The sequence below is a fragment of the Lithobates pipiens genome, unplaced genomic scaffold (genome assembly GCF_037356315.1).
Source record: "Lithobates pipiens isolate NorthernLeopardFrog02 unplaced genomic scaffold, aLitPip1_a1.2 Scaffold_8, whole genome shotgun sequence".
Classification (NCBI taxonomy): Eukaryota; Metazoa; Chordata; class Amphibia; order Anura; family Ranidae; genus Lithobates; species Lithobates pipiens.
Window position 1 is genome coordinate 635,182,684 of NW_027507903.1, and position 17,197 is coordinate 635,199,880.

The 17,197-nt window shown below is 44.0% G+C and overlaps 1 protein-coding gene across 4 annotated transcripts in view; it reads right to left on the reverse strand.

The window, feature by feature from the left end:
* The window catches only part of LOC143961557 (proteinase-activated receptor 1-like), a 179,525-nt gene that overhangs the window by 62,879 nt on the left and 99,449 nt on the right, over positions 1-17,197 (reverse strand). For 3 of the 4 annotated variants that reach the window (XM_077470867.1, XM_077470864.1, XM_077470865.1), the window contains exon 3: positions 8,399-8,509. The exons of the other annotated variant lie outside the window; for it this stretch is intronic. In XM_077470867.1, coding sequence (XP_077326993.1) covers positions 8,399-8,509 — 111 coding nt within the window. The remainder of the gene's footprint in view (positions 1-8,398; positions 8,510-17,197) is intronic. 4 annotated transcript variants of the gene reach the window in all.

The window sequence follows — 17,197 nt, forward strand, 5'->3', positions numbered from 1 at the left end:
CACTCACTAATTGTCCATCCCACTCCTGTTTCCATTCAGTATAGCACGGTGTATGCCAATCAAACAAATGGAGGTAAACATGGGATCCCCCGCCTACCCCCTACAAAAATCATGTGAACCCAAACAACAAAAAGTTAATAGAATGTGCACCTAAAAACAAACAACGAACCATATATGTTTCACTCTAAAACGAGCATTGTCAGGGGTGCCAGTAAATAACAAAGTGCAGCAGATCACCACATGGCAAATGGCGACTTGAATTTTACTTCACCTCTGGTTATAGATATATTCTAAGCCCTTGTACACACGGTCGGAGATTCCGATGGAATGTGTCCTATCGGACCGTTATGTCGGATAATCCGACTGTGTGTGGTATGCATCGGACTGTTTCCGTCGGAATATCCGTCGGACCCAATTTTCCAGCTTGTTGGAAATATTTTCCGACAAACTGGTCCGATCGGACATACTCCGATCATGTGTAGAGAATTCTGATCGGACAAAGTGCCACGCATGCTCAGATCAAATTCCTACACCAAAGCTATTGGCTGCTAGTGTGAACGTAGTCCCGTCGTAATGAAATAACGTCATCACGTTCTGAACGATCGGATTTTCCGACAATTTGGTCCGACCGTGTGTATGCAACAGTTTGGGACACAATCCGTCGGACAAAATCCGTCAGACAAAATCCAACGGATTTGGTTGGCAGAATGTCCGACCGTGTGTACAAGGGCTAAGATGGCCGCCACATTGAGCGTGTCATGACAACATCACGCACGTATGTGTGATGGCGTCATCGCGCACACAGTCTGTTTCATCATTATCACCATCTAGAGGAAATAATAGAGAATGTGAAGTTCCAAAGACAAGCCAAACTATAACTGTAACAAACTCATTAATTCTCGCCTTAATATCAACCATGACTATAATGGCTACATATATTTGTACTGTTTTATGGAACCTTAGTCCATAAGAAAAAGAAAAAGGTTGCCATTGCCAATAATCAGTAATACCAAAACTACAAAATCCCCCCCCCCCCCCCTTAAAAAAAAAATGGAGCTAGCTGAGAAGCCTCAAATGACAGGTAAGTAAACCCTTATTTAACCAACATGGAGAGCACAATCCATATTCACCCATGGGTCCCAGAGTTTCTCCTATTTGGCCATTTTTCCAAGAGTACAGATTCAATTTTGTCATGGATCATAGCTTGTGTGACCCTATTTCGAACTGCCAGAACACAAAGTGAGGGAGTTTTCCAGGCTCTCGCTATGGTCTGTTTAGCCGCAGTGGTGACCTGGAGCAACAGTTTGAATTGTCGATGGCTCATGTCCTGTGGTTTCTTATTCAAAAGTGCCACAGAGGGGTCCGGTGTAATAGGCAAATGTCAAAAATATCCAACCAAAAGGTCTGTACAACTGGGCATTCCCACCAAATATAAAAGTGGGTGCCTATATTATTGCAACCACAAAATCATGGGGGGGGGGGGGGGGGGTAGTGTGAAAAAAAATTGGAGTTTGTTTCTAGTGTTACAATGTTCTGAGAGGAAGACTTGGTGGCTTCCCATATGTGGGTCGAATCAGAAGGATCTAAAATAATTACGAGGTCTCTCTCCCATTTAGCGACATATGAGGGGGTGTTAGTGCTGATGATATCTAGTAGTTGTTGATACGGATCTGAAATAAGACCCCTCCAGTAAGGGTCACTTTTACAAACATCTTTAAAAGAGGACATTTAGTATGTGAAAAGGTCAGAGGGGTCAATGGAATCAGAGAGGGTTTTATCTGGAGATAGGAAAAGAGTTCAGAGGAAGGAATATCGTAGGATTTGCATATGGGCGGGAACGACAGGATTGTGATGGAGTTAAAAAAACGTATACTCTCGGAAAGGCTGACTGAGGACCATGTCGAGAAAGAGGGGGTTGATGTTCAAGTCGGGAAGAATGCTGAATTGCGGAGAAACGAAAGGGGAGATTTGTGTGGCGAATACTGTGACGCGTTTTGAGCCTATCCCAGATGGAAGTAATGTAGCATTATAGGATTAGTGAGGGAGCAACCATGAGATAGATCGAGTTATAAGAGGTTAGCTACAGATAGGGGGTCACAGTCTACCAATTCCAGTGTCACCCATAAAAGTATTTCCTTGGAGGCATGGTATTTGGGGAGCTGGGCCAACTCAGAGGTCAAGTAATATTTTACTGGTGCATACTGAGTGGCCTTGGAGAACCGCTTGGCAGGCACTGTCACCAGTCTGGCAAGGAAACTTGGAAAAGGCAGCCGCACACCACATCGAGATACCAATAAAACTCCATTATTGTAGTGTAGACATATGCAGTCACAGGAATGACCAGAAAGCTCAGTTCATTCCTGTGACAGAATATGTCTACACTACAATAACAACGTATTATTGGTATCCCATTGCGGTGTGCAGCTGCCTTTTCCAAGTTTCCTTGTTGTGGTGTCGAGCCAGGCCAGCACCCGTAGGTTTACCTGCCGTGGAATCTCATCAGGCTCACCTGGAGTGGTGCTTTCTTCTCTGCCTACCAGCCTCGCAAGATGGGATGAAGCCTATTTGGTCCCTATGGATTAAGGAAACTATCATCAAGTTCAAGCAACTTGAAAAGTTTTTCGCTAAGATTTTTATATTGTGATTGAGGACAGAGATGGGTCTATAATTAGACCATGAGGTGCCATCTAAGTGAAGCTTAGATATCATCGAAATAGCAGCTGTCAAAGCTTTGTTGAAAGCTGCGACCAATAATGTGAGAAAGAAGGTCTGCAAATTCTCTATAATAGGTAGCTGATTGGATGTCAGGTCGTTTGTGCGGTTTTAAAGTCTTGATAGCCATTACAACTTCTGTGTCTGTAATAGGTTTATCAAGATTCTCTCAGTGTGAAAGGGTGGGGAGTTTGATGTTAGAGAATAGAGTTTTTGGTTGTGATTGGTCAAAGGTGTCTGAGTATAGATCAGTGAGCCTGCGGCGGAATTCATTAAGTATTATGAGAGGGTTACTAGTGTAATTATCTTAGGAGAGTTTCAAATGAACAGGTTTAGGCACTTGGTCTGCTCTGCGTTGAAAATTCTGACAGACCTAGAAAGGGTCTGGTATGGATGTTTAGGGGGACCCCCACGTCATTTTTTTAAATTTGATGTGGGGTTCCCCTTAATATCCATACCAGACCTGAAGGGCCTGGTAATTGAATTTTTTCACATTTTTTTTTTTATCAATGACTTTCAATGACTGTTCTCTGTATTACGGGGAGCCGACAGTTCATTACAGCCGCAAATGCTTTTAAATGACTTTTTTTCCTGCAGAAATGACACTTTGTGCAGGGACAGTTCTAAGCATGGGAAAAATGCGCCCCTTTACAGGCATACTATACACACCCCCCCCCCCCAGGTATGAAATTTAAAGGAATATTAAAATGTTATTGTTTCACTTTAAGCATTATTAAAATCACTCTTCCCGAAAAAACGGCTGTTTTTTTAAAACTTTTTTTGCATTGATACATGTCCCCTGGGGCAGGACCCAGGTCCCCAAACACTTTTTATGACAATAACTTGCATATAAGCCTTTAAAATTAGCACTTTAGATTTCTCCCATAGACTTTAACAGGGCATTCCGCGGCTTTGCGAATTTGACGTGAACACCCCAAATTGTTCTCTGTTCGGCAAACGGCCGAACAGGCAATGTTTGAGTCAAACATGAGTTTGACTGGAACTCGAAGCTCATCCCTAGTCCACAATAGGGTATCAGTGGTGATCTGCCTCAGGGGTCACCGTGGCCAACGTAAGGCATGTATAAGGTCAATACTAATATGACCCGGTTATGTTAAGGCTGTAGAGGAAGGTGGGAGTGGCATATAAGAGAAGGTGAGGAGGGTAGGGCTAGTTTAGGATGGCGGTCAGGGTGGATCCTATACAGTCTGTGATTTTAGCATCTAACAACATCACAGGGTAAATTGAACAAGAAGAAGATACTCACACACTAACAATATTCACAATGACAACAATTTCAAGCCCGAAGGGAATATAGAACATAAAAAACAGTGGTGTATGAACCTGTCATCAGTAGGCTCATCCCAAGCGAGGAAGGACACAATGTGTGGATAGGGCCCGCTACCAACACACACATTTCAGTAGTAGAGATGGGTTGAACGACTCCCTGTTCGGTTTGCGCCAGAACTCTTGAATATCACGAAAGTTCAGAGGCGAATAACAAACCCAACTATAGTCTATGGAACCTGAACTGTAAAAATTAAAAGTGCCCATTTTGAGGGCTTAGATGCAAGTTATTGGGCATACAAATGGTATGGGGTGCAGGAACTGCTCTGGGAGACATGTATCAATGAAAAAAAAGTTTGGAAAAAACATATTTTTAAATGAGCAGTGATTTGCTGATGCTTAAAGTGAAATAAAAATGAAAAATTCCTTTAAATATAGTGTCGGGGGTCCCCTTAGTCTGCATGTAAAGTGGAGCATCTGTACCATGCACCTGCTGCAGCAAAAATGACATTTTCCCTGCAAGATTTCTTTATTTTATAAACAATGGCTTGGGGAGCCAGTCTGTATAATGAGGTACAGAGTAACATAATTTCCTGCTTGTGTCGTTGGCTCACCAATTTTCCCAGAAGTCTGCGCTAATATACAAGTCAGATTTCAGGCATCCCCTGCAACAAAAATGTCATTTTTGGAGAGATACTTTCAAAAGGAGCATGTCTAAAGATATGCAGGGCCAACAGAATTCCTCATAGGTGCCCTGCAGCTGCACACCTGACATGCAATTATGAAACCACTCCCATTAGACCCACTCAGTACAGAGGCACAGACAAACACACATGAATTTCTTCAGAATAACAAAAGGTAGGAATCCACAACAAAGATTGTTATAATTGTAGCACTGACCCCCGAATGAGCTGCTGGTTTGATTGGGCTTACCGTTACCTTCTCCTCCTCGATCTGTGTCTAGGGGGTTCCTGTGGTAGATGGCCCAGTAAACTCAGAGACTGACAACAGATCCGCATAAAGGGATTTTTTATTTGCAAAATGTAGACAATGAACAGTCTCTTAAAATAGAATCCGAGGGTTAGGAAGGAAGTTCAGGTACTCTTAGTGTCAAAGTCCATAATGAAGAACTTGCTTACTTTGACTAAATCCAGAGACTAGCCATTCACAACTGGACAAGGCCTAGCAGCCAACAAGGTGCTTTACTCAGGAACAAGTCTCTGCCACAAATGTTGTCGTAGAACATACAGGAATACGTCTCTGCCACAGACGGTGTTGTAGACTTCAGGAAACCAACACTTATGGAACACTCGTGTGATACCTGGATCTTTCAGCCAGCTTGGCAATACCCACGAGACTGGATTCACTTAGGTACTTCAACTCCTCCAGGCTCTTGCTATGAAACCAACCCGTACGTGGCCTGCTTCTGAAGAGTCCTCCCCTGGATAGCTATGAAGTTACATGGCCGCTCCAACCACCAGAGACGGCACCGGACCACCTCGGAATCCTGCTTTAGTTTCCTTGCCTCAGGCTAGCTAGCCCCAAGACAATAAGTCGAGTGGATCCACACCCCAGGCCATAGCCTTCCTGGGGGCTGATCAAGAGGACCAGGACCATGGAATCAGAACATCCTTCTGGACCGGAACACCCGGACTACGTGGCATCTGCATCTTAAGTACCCTGTCCCAGAAAGCACAGCAAGAGTGACACTCCCACTGGGCGGGCTCCGAGAGAGAGTAAACTTAAAGCACCCAACTAGACTGTGGTTCTATGCCTGCCCGAAAAGACAGTGCCCCTTGTGGCCAGGCTGAACATCCTATAGTCCAGTCAGACTGATGCTGAGGTCCAAATTTAGAACAATTGTACCCAAACTAAACTGCAGTTCAAGTGTAACCTTAACTTTCAAAAAACATAGCGTGTGCTCTTGAGGAGCCGGCGCTACACAATCCTTGCAATGTACATTTTTTTCTTAACAAAAGTGGAGTTACGCTTTAAGTAAAAATGAACGGTTGCATTGCACTCACGCTGCACTATCACTAGTTTTGCACTAAACTGACACTAAAGTAAAAACAGTGCTAGCACTACCATGGGTCCTGGTGGGTCCATGGGACCCAGGCAGCAATTTAAGAGGATGGACTGCCCGAGGACCTGAGACTTCCTCCCTCTAGCGTGCAGTGTCATGCTTCTTGCTCTGCCTGCACATTGGGGGCCACCTCATGTCCTATAATGCCACTAGCATTGATTGAGGCAGCTGTAGTAGTCCACAGGGATGAAAGGAGGTGACAGGGTTGGGAGCACCGCTGACTCTCAAACTCCCCCCGATGTATGGTAGGGAGAAGGCCGAGGCAGAGGCTGCAGGTTCAGCTAAATAAGGAGTGGGAGCGGCAGTGCTGTGATCCCCAGAATGCTGATCGGATGTGGAGCGAGCTAGCTGGCAGGTCATTCGGCTTCTCCCCAATGTGATGCCTGTGTGGATTGTCTGACTAGGCTGCATTGATAGGCTGCACAGGTGGGCACTGATCAGGTGACACTGTTGGGCACTGATGAGGTTACACTGCTGGGCACTGATGAGTATATACTTATGATATCAATTAATGGATGTGGGGGCCTTTTGGTGGGCGTGATTTTTTTTTTTTGGAGGGGAGTGGGGCAGCATTTACTTCTTGGACCCAAGCAGCACAATGTCTTGGGCCAGCCCTGAGTAAAAATAAATGTTCGCACTACACTCACACTGCACTATCACTAGATTCACACTAAACTGATATTTTACACTCACAATAGAATCACAAAAGCACACTATAGCACACAATCTCGCTAGTATCACTGAACAGAGACCCACTATGGCTGCTATGGGAAGAATATTTTTACAGTGCGGGGGAGGGACTAAGAGCAATGAGCCATGATTGGATAGAGTCATCCTGACAGTGTCCAATCATGGCTCTGGCAGTGCTATGTGCCCTGATTGAACAAAGCTTTCATTGCTTCAGCCAATCAGGGCTTCAGTGCATTGGGGTCGTTCGGCGGGCCGAACAAACTGTCGAAAGACCCGATAATCCAGATGGTCTCTGAACGGGGGGCAAACAGCTAATGTTTGGCCCGAACACATGCTCGGGCTGAACCATTCTTCCAACACTATTCAGTAGTAAAGCACATAAAAACAATGATAACAGGGGATGCTAATGGTAAACACCAAGCTTAAATTTGTTGAAATTCTGGACATGCTTTTTTAATTCAAAGAAGTGAGGTACAAGGACAGTATGAACACCAGGAGCTAAGATAAATATTCAAATTAATATCGAACTAAGAAGGGGGTTGTAAGAAATGGAGGGGCATGCGAGATAAGGGGGTCCTGTATCGGCATCACTAAAACAAGAGATAGGGTAAAAAGGGTTGGTGGGAAGGGGTGGGCAAGATAGCAAAGCAAGGGGCACTCCTGGGGTTCATAGGGAGACTGTATTACCAATATTGAGGAGCTAAACCTTCAGGGTAAGGGTATGGGGTAGGGAAGGGGGAGGCAAGTGGATGGAAGAAGGTAGGTTAGGTAAATAGGTCAAACACATGGGCGGGGGGGGGGGTTGTCTAATGAATGGTGGTATATTCAGATACAGAGTCAAAGTTTATGGTGAAAAGTGGTTATGTTGGCTGGAAACTAAGGAATATTGAGGATGAAGCCAATTACCTCCTTCATACTGCTATACCAGTGGAGGTAAGGATGGAGAAATATAAGCGAGCTCACTGATGTAGGTGCAGTGTTCAATCCATGGAGCCTTCGTTAGCTGGAATAAGGGAGTTAAAGTATCCTCTTGTGGGTGCGGGAGTGGCGCTTGGAGATGCAAGGAGCTTCTTCTGAGACCAAGACGTGGGTCAGATGGTAGGCTTGTGGTGCAGTGTTGGCGTGAAAAATATTCCTATATCATTGTTATTCTAGCAGATTACAAAATCATCAAAGGTCTCCATTGCACCCTGCCACAAGATGAACACATTATCTATGATATATGCCCATAGTAAAATTCTTGATGTATAGATCTCAAGATCCCCTTTGAAGACCAGCAAAGAGGTTGGCATAGGTGGAGCACACACTGTTTCCATCACAGTCCCTCACTTTTGTTTGTATATCTTGCCATCAAATAGGAATGAGTTGTGCTCCAACACAAAATCTTAAGAGTTCTAAAATGCATTCTGTGTATGACTGGAAGGCAACACCCTGAGTATTAAAATTACATATTCACACACCTGGAGGCCCAAAGTATAGTCTACTGTGTGTTACTGTATAGAGCCTCTATGTCCAAGCTGGACACCCCATCTACATATGGTCACAAAACAAATATCTATGTATTTATTGGCATTCTTTGCCAGTAAATAATTACCCCCCCCCCCTCCCAGTCTGTGCTCTCCATACCTTTCTGAATTCCAGCCAAAGTTCTCCTCCTGGAAAAATGAATGCCAGATCCACAAAATTGTTATCACACCATCCATGGGCCTCTGTGATTGAAGGTGATAGGATGGTGACCTGAAGAACACAAGGATCCGTCAGACCAGGGTGATGGTTTAATGCTATTAATACTGCTATTCAATGCTATTAATATGCATAACATTTGTAGAGTGGGGATTCATTGTAAACTTAACAGGTTGAATAAACCATGTTCATTGCATGTCCCCCCAAACTATCGGAACTCATTGATGTAGGCAGCACTAGTTAGGCCCTGCGCTCCATCATGCCTTCCATCATCCTGGGGGAGCCATATCGGCCACCCGCACAGCTCTACCAGGCATAGTGCATCGGCTTTATGTGAACTTTCCAACACACAGGACAGGAACCAAGGAGCTGTATACCTGGACCATTATGTCAACTCAAGGGAGTGGTGAGAACCTCCGGGCAGTTTCTTAACAGGTGTATATGCGGAACTGTGCTGCCAATGCTCTAGAGCTCTTATGAGACTATTCAGAACCTGCACCTCCCGGGAACTATGAATTAGTACCTGGATTAAGGGACTGCTGTTATTGCTGTTCTGAGGCAGATTCTGGCAGTGCCAGACAGTATACGGACAGGTGCCTATCCACTGCCGTCTGCAACTTGAACCTACTGTACTTTGGCTGACATATTTATACCTAGAGAACTACAAGCCCGCTAAGAGCCAAACGTTGTACACTGTAAGATCAGGACATTGCTATAAATCCAGGCGGTTTAAACTATTTTGTAAGATGCTCTATCAAAGTTTATACAAAATCACCCTTGTCCAACTTGTTGTATAAGCACAAGCGCTCACACACTAAACGCGTGTGTGTACTGGAAGCCGTGGGATTCCTAATCCAATCTAGCAGCTGCTTTATATTTATTCCTCATAGAAATAAATCACAGTTATTATACAAACAGATCCATAAATAAATAAATATATATATACAGATAATTAATCACATATAGATCTAGCAGCACTATTTTATCAGTCAAAATGCAGATGTTAATGATAATATGTCCTCATTAAATATAAATAAATGTATCAATGAGTAAACATAAAACAAAAAGGAAATAAACCAATATATAACCTATCTAGATGTATATATAAAAAAACGAATAAGTCCTTTCATGTATTGAAATCTGCTGCACCACAGCCCGTCTCTCCAAAACACCTTCACACGTGTGGAGAAAACACACTCAAGGGGATATGTGATAGGTGAAACCCCCCTTTGGTAGTGCTCTTACCAGAACCCGCTGGTATAATCAGCATCTCCAGAATCAACGTGGCTTTTTCAGATCACTTCTCATTCCTGCATCCTACACATTTCATTAACCCAATATCTCCAATTAAACAAATGTGTGGAGAGAACAAATATAGTATAATTCCGCAAAACCATACTTTTTTTAAAGATTTTTAAAAAACAAAGAATTTTACACGCACAAACATCCAAGATTAATTAGGCATTGGTTAATTTGTTCACAACAAGATATTCAGGAGTATACAGATCGCCCTATCACTCTCCCATCCACGGGCTATGTCTCTTCCTATCTTGTGGCTCAGACCGACCTCTCCTGATCTCTCAGTTGGTGCTGTCTCACTGTTTGTCGTAAGGTTCTCACTAACGCATTTCATTTTACCGACATCATCTGAGGGTGGAACCTAGTCTGCTGGAAAAGTCACGTGTGTGGGCAGGTCCGCTCATTCGGACAGTCCAGTGGACTTTACGGCGGTTTGTCCGCCAGACTAAGTCCGCCGGACAGTCGTATCGTGTGTACGCGGCATAAGACTCCTTAACCACTACTCTCTGAATTCTGTCTTTTAGCCAGTTTTCGATCTATTTACAAACTGATATTTCCAAGCCTGTAGACTGTACCTTACACATGAGACATGTATGAGGAACTGTGCCAAACGCTTTTTCAAAATCCAAGTATACCACGTCCACCGCCACCCCTCTGTCCAAGGTTTTACTTGCCTCTTCATAAAAAGAAATCAGGTATGTTTGGCAATGGGGTTTAGGCCCCATTGTCTGTTTTTTTCTTATATAATTCACTTCTTCTGACATGTCTCCCCCTCTGCCAGGGCTTTGTCATAGAGGTAAAGGTGATAGAGAGGGATGAGGATATTTATATGCACTCAATTCACACAATTTCCAATCTTAAAAAGGTAGAACATATTCATGCTGAAGGCCAACTTCACCACTTCCTTAAACTTGCCCATGCAGATGGGGAGGGAGATGTTTAAAATACATAAATACACCTGTAGGCCTTTCCTTTTACCTGAGAAGCCCGACTGAAATACTCCCAATTAGGGATGGGCTCAGGCATGGTCAGATCGTAGTCCCAAACCCACCTGAGCAATTCTGACAGGAAGCCGGCACTGGACACCACCAATCATAAGCAGTCTGTGTGTGTGTGTGCAGCTGCGGGCCAGGAAATGCCTCACTGCCTATGTTTGGTGGTGTGCAGTGAGGGAGGGCTTCCTCGTGGGTATGATTCGAACAAGCCTGAGCCCATCCCTACTCCCACTGTTTACATTTCTATGTCCTGGCTTTTTACCAGGACATGGGCTACAATAAAATGGCCACTGAGCCTCCACGGAAAACTATAGTGATAATCTTCAAATGGGGTCTGGCTGCAGATTGGAGCTCCACTTTTGGCAGGAAAGTGACCTCCACTCCACCTTTTTTGATTAACTTTAATGTAACAAACAACCAATAGACACAACACGTGGAAGTGGAGGTCACATGTTTCCTGCTACATCTGCATTTCCCCTGAGGGTATCTGGCTGCAGATTGGAGTTCCTCTCTCCACATAAAACATGTGATCCCCACAGTTTTGTTTTGTTTTTTTATCAACTTTAACCTTTTCACTGCCAGAGCTATTTTTGCATTTTTTACACACATGTTTAAAAGAAAATTTTAGGCCTGAAAATTATATAAAACCCCCCCAAACAATATAGATTTTTTTGAAAGCAGACACCCTTAAGAATAAAATAGTGGTAGTTCCATTTTTTTATGCTGTACAATATTACCACAAAGGTATAGGAAACTCATTTTCAGGAAAATATAAAAGATGAGGTTGCACCGAGTAAATAGATACCCAACAAACCTTAAATTTGCGTGTGCAGCTGAAATTGCCATGAACTTCAGCAGCCTATATTTTATATAGGCGACACTTCAAAAGCCCCCTATAGTTCATTGGTTTAGTGTTACGAAGGAGGTCTTATGCTGTCACTCTGGCACGTGCGGCAATATGTAACATGCAGAGGGGGGGGGGGGGGGGATTATATGTGCTTGGATGTACCTTTATTTTTTTGCAAAATAGTTCCCTATGAGGATTTTTGGTGACAAGTTCTCTTTAATGAGACATGCAGACCCCACAATGTCTTCCCTGTGCTTCACTGAAACCATGTACCCCCTGGTACCCCCCCCCCCCCCCGGGGGTCTGTCAGTTGATGGAAGGGTGGTATTTGGGGGTTTATGGGTCTGTTAGTGGGGGAAGAAGTGGTATTTGGGGGGTAGGGATCTGGTGGTGGTATGCAGGGTGCATTTTTTGTTAGAAATTACTTTAACCACTTACAGACCGGACCATTTTGCTGGTCAAAGACCAGACCACTTTTTGCGATTCAGCACTGTGTCGCTTTAACTGACAATTGCGTGGTCGTGCGACGTGGCTCCCAAACAAATTTGATGTCCTTTTTTCCCACAAATAGAGCTTTCTTTTGGTGGTATTTGATCACCCCTGCAGTTTTTATTTTTTGCGCTATAAACAAAAATAGAGCGACAATATTGAAAAAAAACGCATTATTTTTTACTTTTTGTTATAATAAATATCCCCCAAAAATATATAAAAAAATGTTTTTTCCCTCAGTTTAGGCCGATACGTATTCTTCTACATATTTTTGTTAAAAAAAAAATCACAATAAGAGATTGGTTTGCACAAAAATTATAGCGTTTACAAAATAGGGATAGTTTTATGGCATTTTTATTAATAATTTTTTATTATTTTTTATTTTTACTAGTAATGGTGGCGATCATTGATTTTTATTGTGACTGCGACATTGCGGCGGACATTTTTGACACATTTATACAGTAATCACTGCTATATAAATGCAGAGATTCCTGTGTAAATGACACTGGCAGTGAAGGGGTTAACCAGTGGGTGGTAGTGTAGGGGTTAAGTGTTCCTAGGGGTGTGTTACTAACTGTGGGGGGGGTTGGGCTTTCATTTAGTGAACACTGATCTCTGCTCCAATCACATGGAGCAGAGATCAGCGTCACTAGTTGCTAGGCAGAATGGGGAAATGTTGTTTACACAGCATTTCCTCCATTCAGCCGCCCCGTGATATGATCGCAGGTATGCCCGCAGTGATCAAGTACGCGGGACCCGCGACCGGACTCACGGGGGTCCCGACCGGCACGCAAGCGTGCTCGTGATGGCAGGGCGGCATTGAAGATTGGACGTATCTGTATGCCAATACGCCTGTCCGTGCCATTCTGCCGACGTACATCGGCGTGCGCCAGTCAGGAACCGGTTAAAGGGGTTGTAAAGTTTTTTTTTTTTAAATAACAAACATGTTATACTTACCTCCACTGTGCAGCTCATTTTGCACAGAGTGGCCCCAAACCTGCTCTTCTGGGGTCCCCGGCGGCTGTCTCTGCTTCCTCCCGCAAGTACTTATCATGTTCATATGAGCTCCCTCACATGGTGAGAAGCACTTGTGGGCGTGCTCCCGTGATACAGACGGCAGCTAAAGTCGCTTGCTGTATCACTCGGCCCTGCCCCGGCGCGCTGCGTCATTGGATGTGATTGACTGCAGGGTGAGCCAATGGCTGCGCTGCTTTCAATCCATCCACTCTAGCCAATCAGCAGCCAGGCTGAGTGGCAAAGAAGACGGGGGCGAGCGCGGGACTTTCGAGGGGTCAGGTACGTAAAACGGGGGGGCTGGGGGCACCGGCACTGAGATGTTTTTTCACTATAATGCATAGAATGCATTAAGGTGAAAAAATATTTACCTTTACAACCCCTTTAACCCTCTACCCTCACCCCCAAATGTATATTGTTTTCTGAAACAAAAAGCCCTGTAGAATAAAATGGTGGCAGTTGTAATATTTTATGTTGCATGATATTGTCACAATTGTTTATCCAAAATATATTTTCAGGAGAAAATACAGTGAGCTTGTATTTACCCCTTGAATACCAGCATTTATGAATGTATCTTAGTGGACAAGGGGTAATACAATATTTTTACAAATGGCACGGTGTATTTTAACCACTTCAGCTCCGGACCAATAAATACCTTAAGGACCAGAGGTCTTTTTGCAATTTCGCACTGCGCTGCTTTAACTGGTAATTGCGCGGTCATGCAATATTGCACCCAAACGAAATTTGCGTCCTTTTCTTCCCACAAATAGAGCTTTCTTTTGATGGTATTTGACTGACTCTGCGATTTTTATTTTTTGCGATATAAATGGAAAAAGAGCGAAAATTTTGAAAAAAAAAGATATTTTCTTCTTTTTGTTATAAGAAAAATCGAATAAACTAAATTTTAGTCATACATTGAGGGCAAAATTTATTCAGCCACATGTCTTTAGTAAAAAAAATGTCAATAAGCGTATATTTTTTGGTTTGCGCAAAAGTTATAGCGTCTACAAACTAGAGTACATTTTCTGGAATTTACACAGCTTTTAATTTATGACTGCCGATCTCATTTCTTGAGGTGCTAAAATGGCAGGGCAGTACAAATCCCCCCCAAATGACCCCATTTTGGAAAGTAGACACCAAGGAAATTGCTGATGGGTATGTTGAGCCCATTGAATATTTTTTTTTTTTGTCCTAAGGGATTGAATAATGACAAAAAAAAAAAAAAAAAAAAATTTTTTTTTTACAAAAAGTTGTCACTAAATGATACATTGCTCACACATGCCATGGTTATATGTGGAATTGCACCCCAAAATATATTCCGCTACTTCTCCCGAGTATGGGGATACCACATGTGTGGGACTTTTTGGGAGTCTAGTCGCGCACGGCACCCCGAAAACCAATCACCACCTTCAAGATTTCTAAGGGTGCAAATTTTTGATTTAACTCCTCACTACCTATCACAGTTTCGAAGGCCATAAAATGCCAAAATAGCACAAAACCCCCCAAAATGACCCCATTTTGGAAAGTAGACACCCCAAGCTATTTACTGAGAGGCATGTTGAGTCCATGGAATATTTTATATTTTGCCACAAGTTGCGGGAATATTACAAACTTTTTTTTTTTTGCACCAAGTTGTCACTAAATGATATATTGCTCACACATGCTATGGGCATATGTGAAATGACACCCCAAAATACATTCTGCTGCTTCTCCTGAGTACGGGGATACCACATGTGTGGGACTTTTTGGGAGTCTAGTCACGCACGGCACCCCGAAAACCAATCACCACCTTCAGGATTTCTAAGGGTGCAAATTTTTGATTTAACTCCTCACTACCTATCACAGTTTCGAAGTCCATAAAATGCCAAAATAGCACAAAACCCCCCAAAATGACCCCATTTTGGAAAGTAGACACCCCAAGCTATTTACTGAGAGGCATGTTGAGTCCATGGAATATTTTATATTTTGCCAAAAGTTGCGGGAATATTACAAACTTTTTTTTTTTTGCACAAAGTTGTCACTAAATGATATATTGCTCACACATGCTATGGGCAGAAGTCAAATTACACCCCAAAATAAATTCTGCTGCTTCTCCCGAGTACGGGGATACCACATGTGGGGGACTTTTTGGGAGCCTAGCCACGTACGGGACCCCGAAAACCAAGCACTGCCTTCCGGATTTGAATATAAAATGCTACCAAAAAACCTGTTAGCGATGGCAGGGATCAGGCCTGACTCTGCGATCGCTGCAGTTATGTGTTTAGTGTTTTGTAAGTGACAGTGATCGATCGATACTGCACTTGGGTGGGCTGGGCAGAGGGGCAAAACGCAGGTGCCAGCAGGTATTTGGGCTGATCCCGCTAACAATGCGTTTTTTTGGAACCCTAAACTGCTGGGGACGCTAGTATAGATCTGATCAGATCAGATATTGATCTGTTCAGATTCTATACCACTACGGGAGGTGTATGCTTTGTGTGTGGGTGTTAGCGGTACTGGCACTAACCTAGCGCTGCCTGGGGCGACGCAGACCCTGACCCTAAAACCTAATTGATATCACCCGCCGGGTGATCAGGGGGTTAAACCTTTATTGGGTAATAAATGGTGGGTGCCCTGATGCTATAAAAAACAAACTAACCAGAGTCACCCGTAACACTTATACGGTGATCAGTGGTGAAAGGGTTAACTAGGAGCAATCAGGGGGTTCAAATTTTTATTAGGTAGTATATGGGGGTCCCTGGCGCTATATAAAAACCTGACGGGGAACCTAAATAACTAACTGGCTAACCAGCGTCACCAGTGACACTTATACTGTGATCGCTGGTGAAAGGGGGTGAAAGGGTTAACTAGCAGCAATCAGGGGGTTAAAACCATTATTGGGTAGTATATCGGGGTACCTAGCGCTATAAAAACCTGGCGGTGAACCTAAAAAAATAACTATCTACCTAGCGACACTAGCGACACTGATGCAGCGTTCAGAAAAATTATTGCTTAGTGACACTGGCAAAAGGGGGTGAAAGGGTTAACTAGCGGAAATCAGGGGGTTAAAACCATTATTGGGTAGTATATCGGGGTACCTAGCGCTATAAAAACCTGGCGGTGAACCTAAAAAAATAACTAGCTACCTAGCGACTGTAGCGACACTAATGCAGCGATCAGAAAAACGATCGCTTAGTGACACTGGCAAAAGGGGGTGAAAGGGTTAACTAGCGGCAATCAGGGGGTTAAACCCATTATTGGGTAGTATATCGGGGTACCTAGCGATATAAAAACCTGGCGGTGAACCTAAAAAAATAACTAGCTACCTAGCGACACATGCAGCGATCAGAAAAATGATCGCTTAGTGACACTGGCAAAAGGGGGTGAAAGGGTTAACTCTAGGGGCAATCAGGGGGTTAAATCTTTATTGGGGGGTGATAGGGGGCTACCCTGGACCTAACACTAACTGTCCTGACAGTTTTTACTGTCACAACTGACACTGAATGCATTGATCAGTAAAGAAATGATCAATGCAATCAGTGACACTGTGACTGGGGGGGGGGGGGGAGGGGGGATCGGGGGGCGATCGGGGGGGGGGATCGGGGGGGGGGTTTGTGTGCCTGTGTGTACCTACATGTCAGTGTAGTGTTGGTGCACACTTACTTTTACTCTTCTCCTCGTAGTCCGGTCAAAAAGACCGCCCCGAGGAGAATGACATCACTTCCTCCTTCCTGTGTAAACAATACACAGGGGAGGAAGCTTCTCATTGGCCAGGAGCGATCCAGAGGGGGTGGCCGAAAACCAACGGCCATCCCCTCATCACGGAGCGCTCCTGGACCGAATCGGACCGCCGTATCCAGCGGGAGGGGGTCCGATCGGACCCCCCACCCGCTGGAAGGCAATCACGTAGATGTACGTGATTATGCCTGCCTGTGCCATTGTGCTGACGTACATTGGCAATACGGCGGTCCTGAAGTGGTTAAGCACCTGGGGCCCGATGTCTGCATGGGCCTGTTGATCTAAAAGGTGAACTTGGCCTTTAACATTGTTATTTCTTCAGCTAAAAACAAGCACATAGGGTGATCCAGCTTACTGCAACTACTTTATTGTAGGGATGAGCGG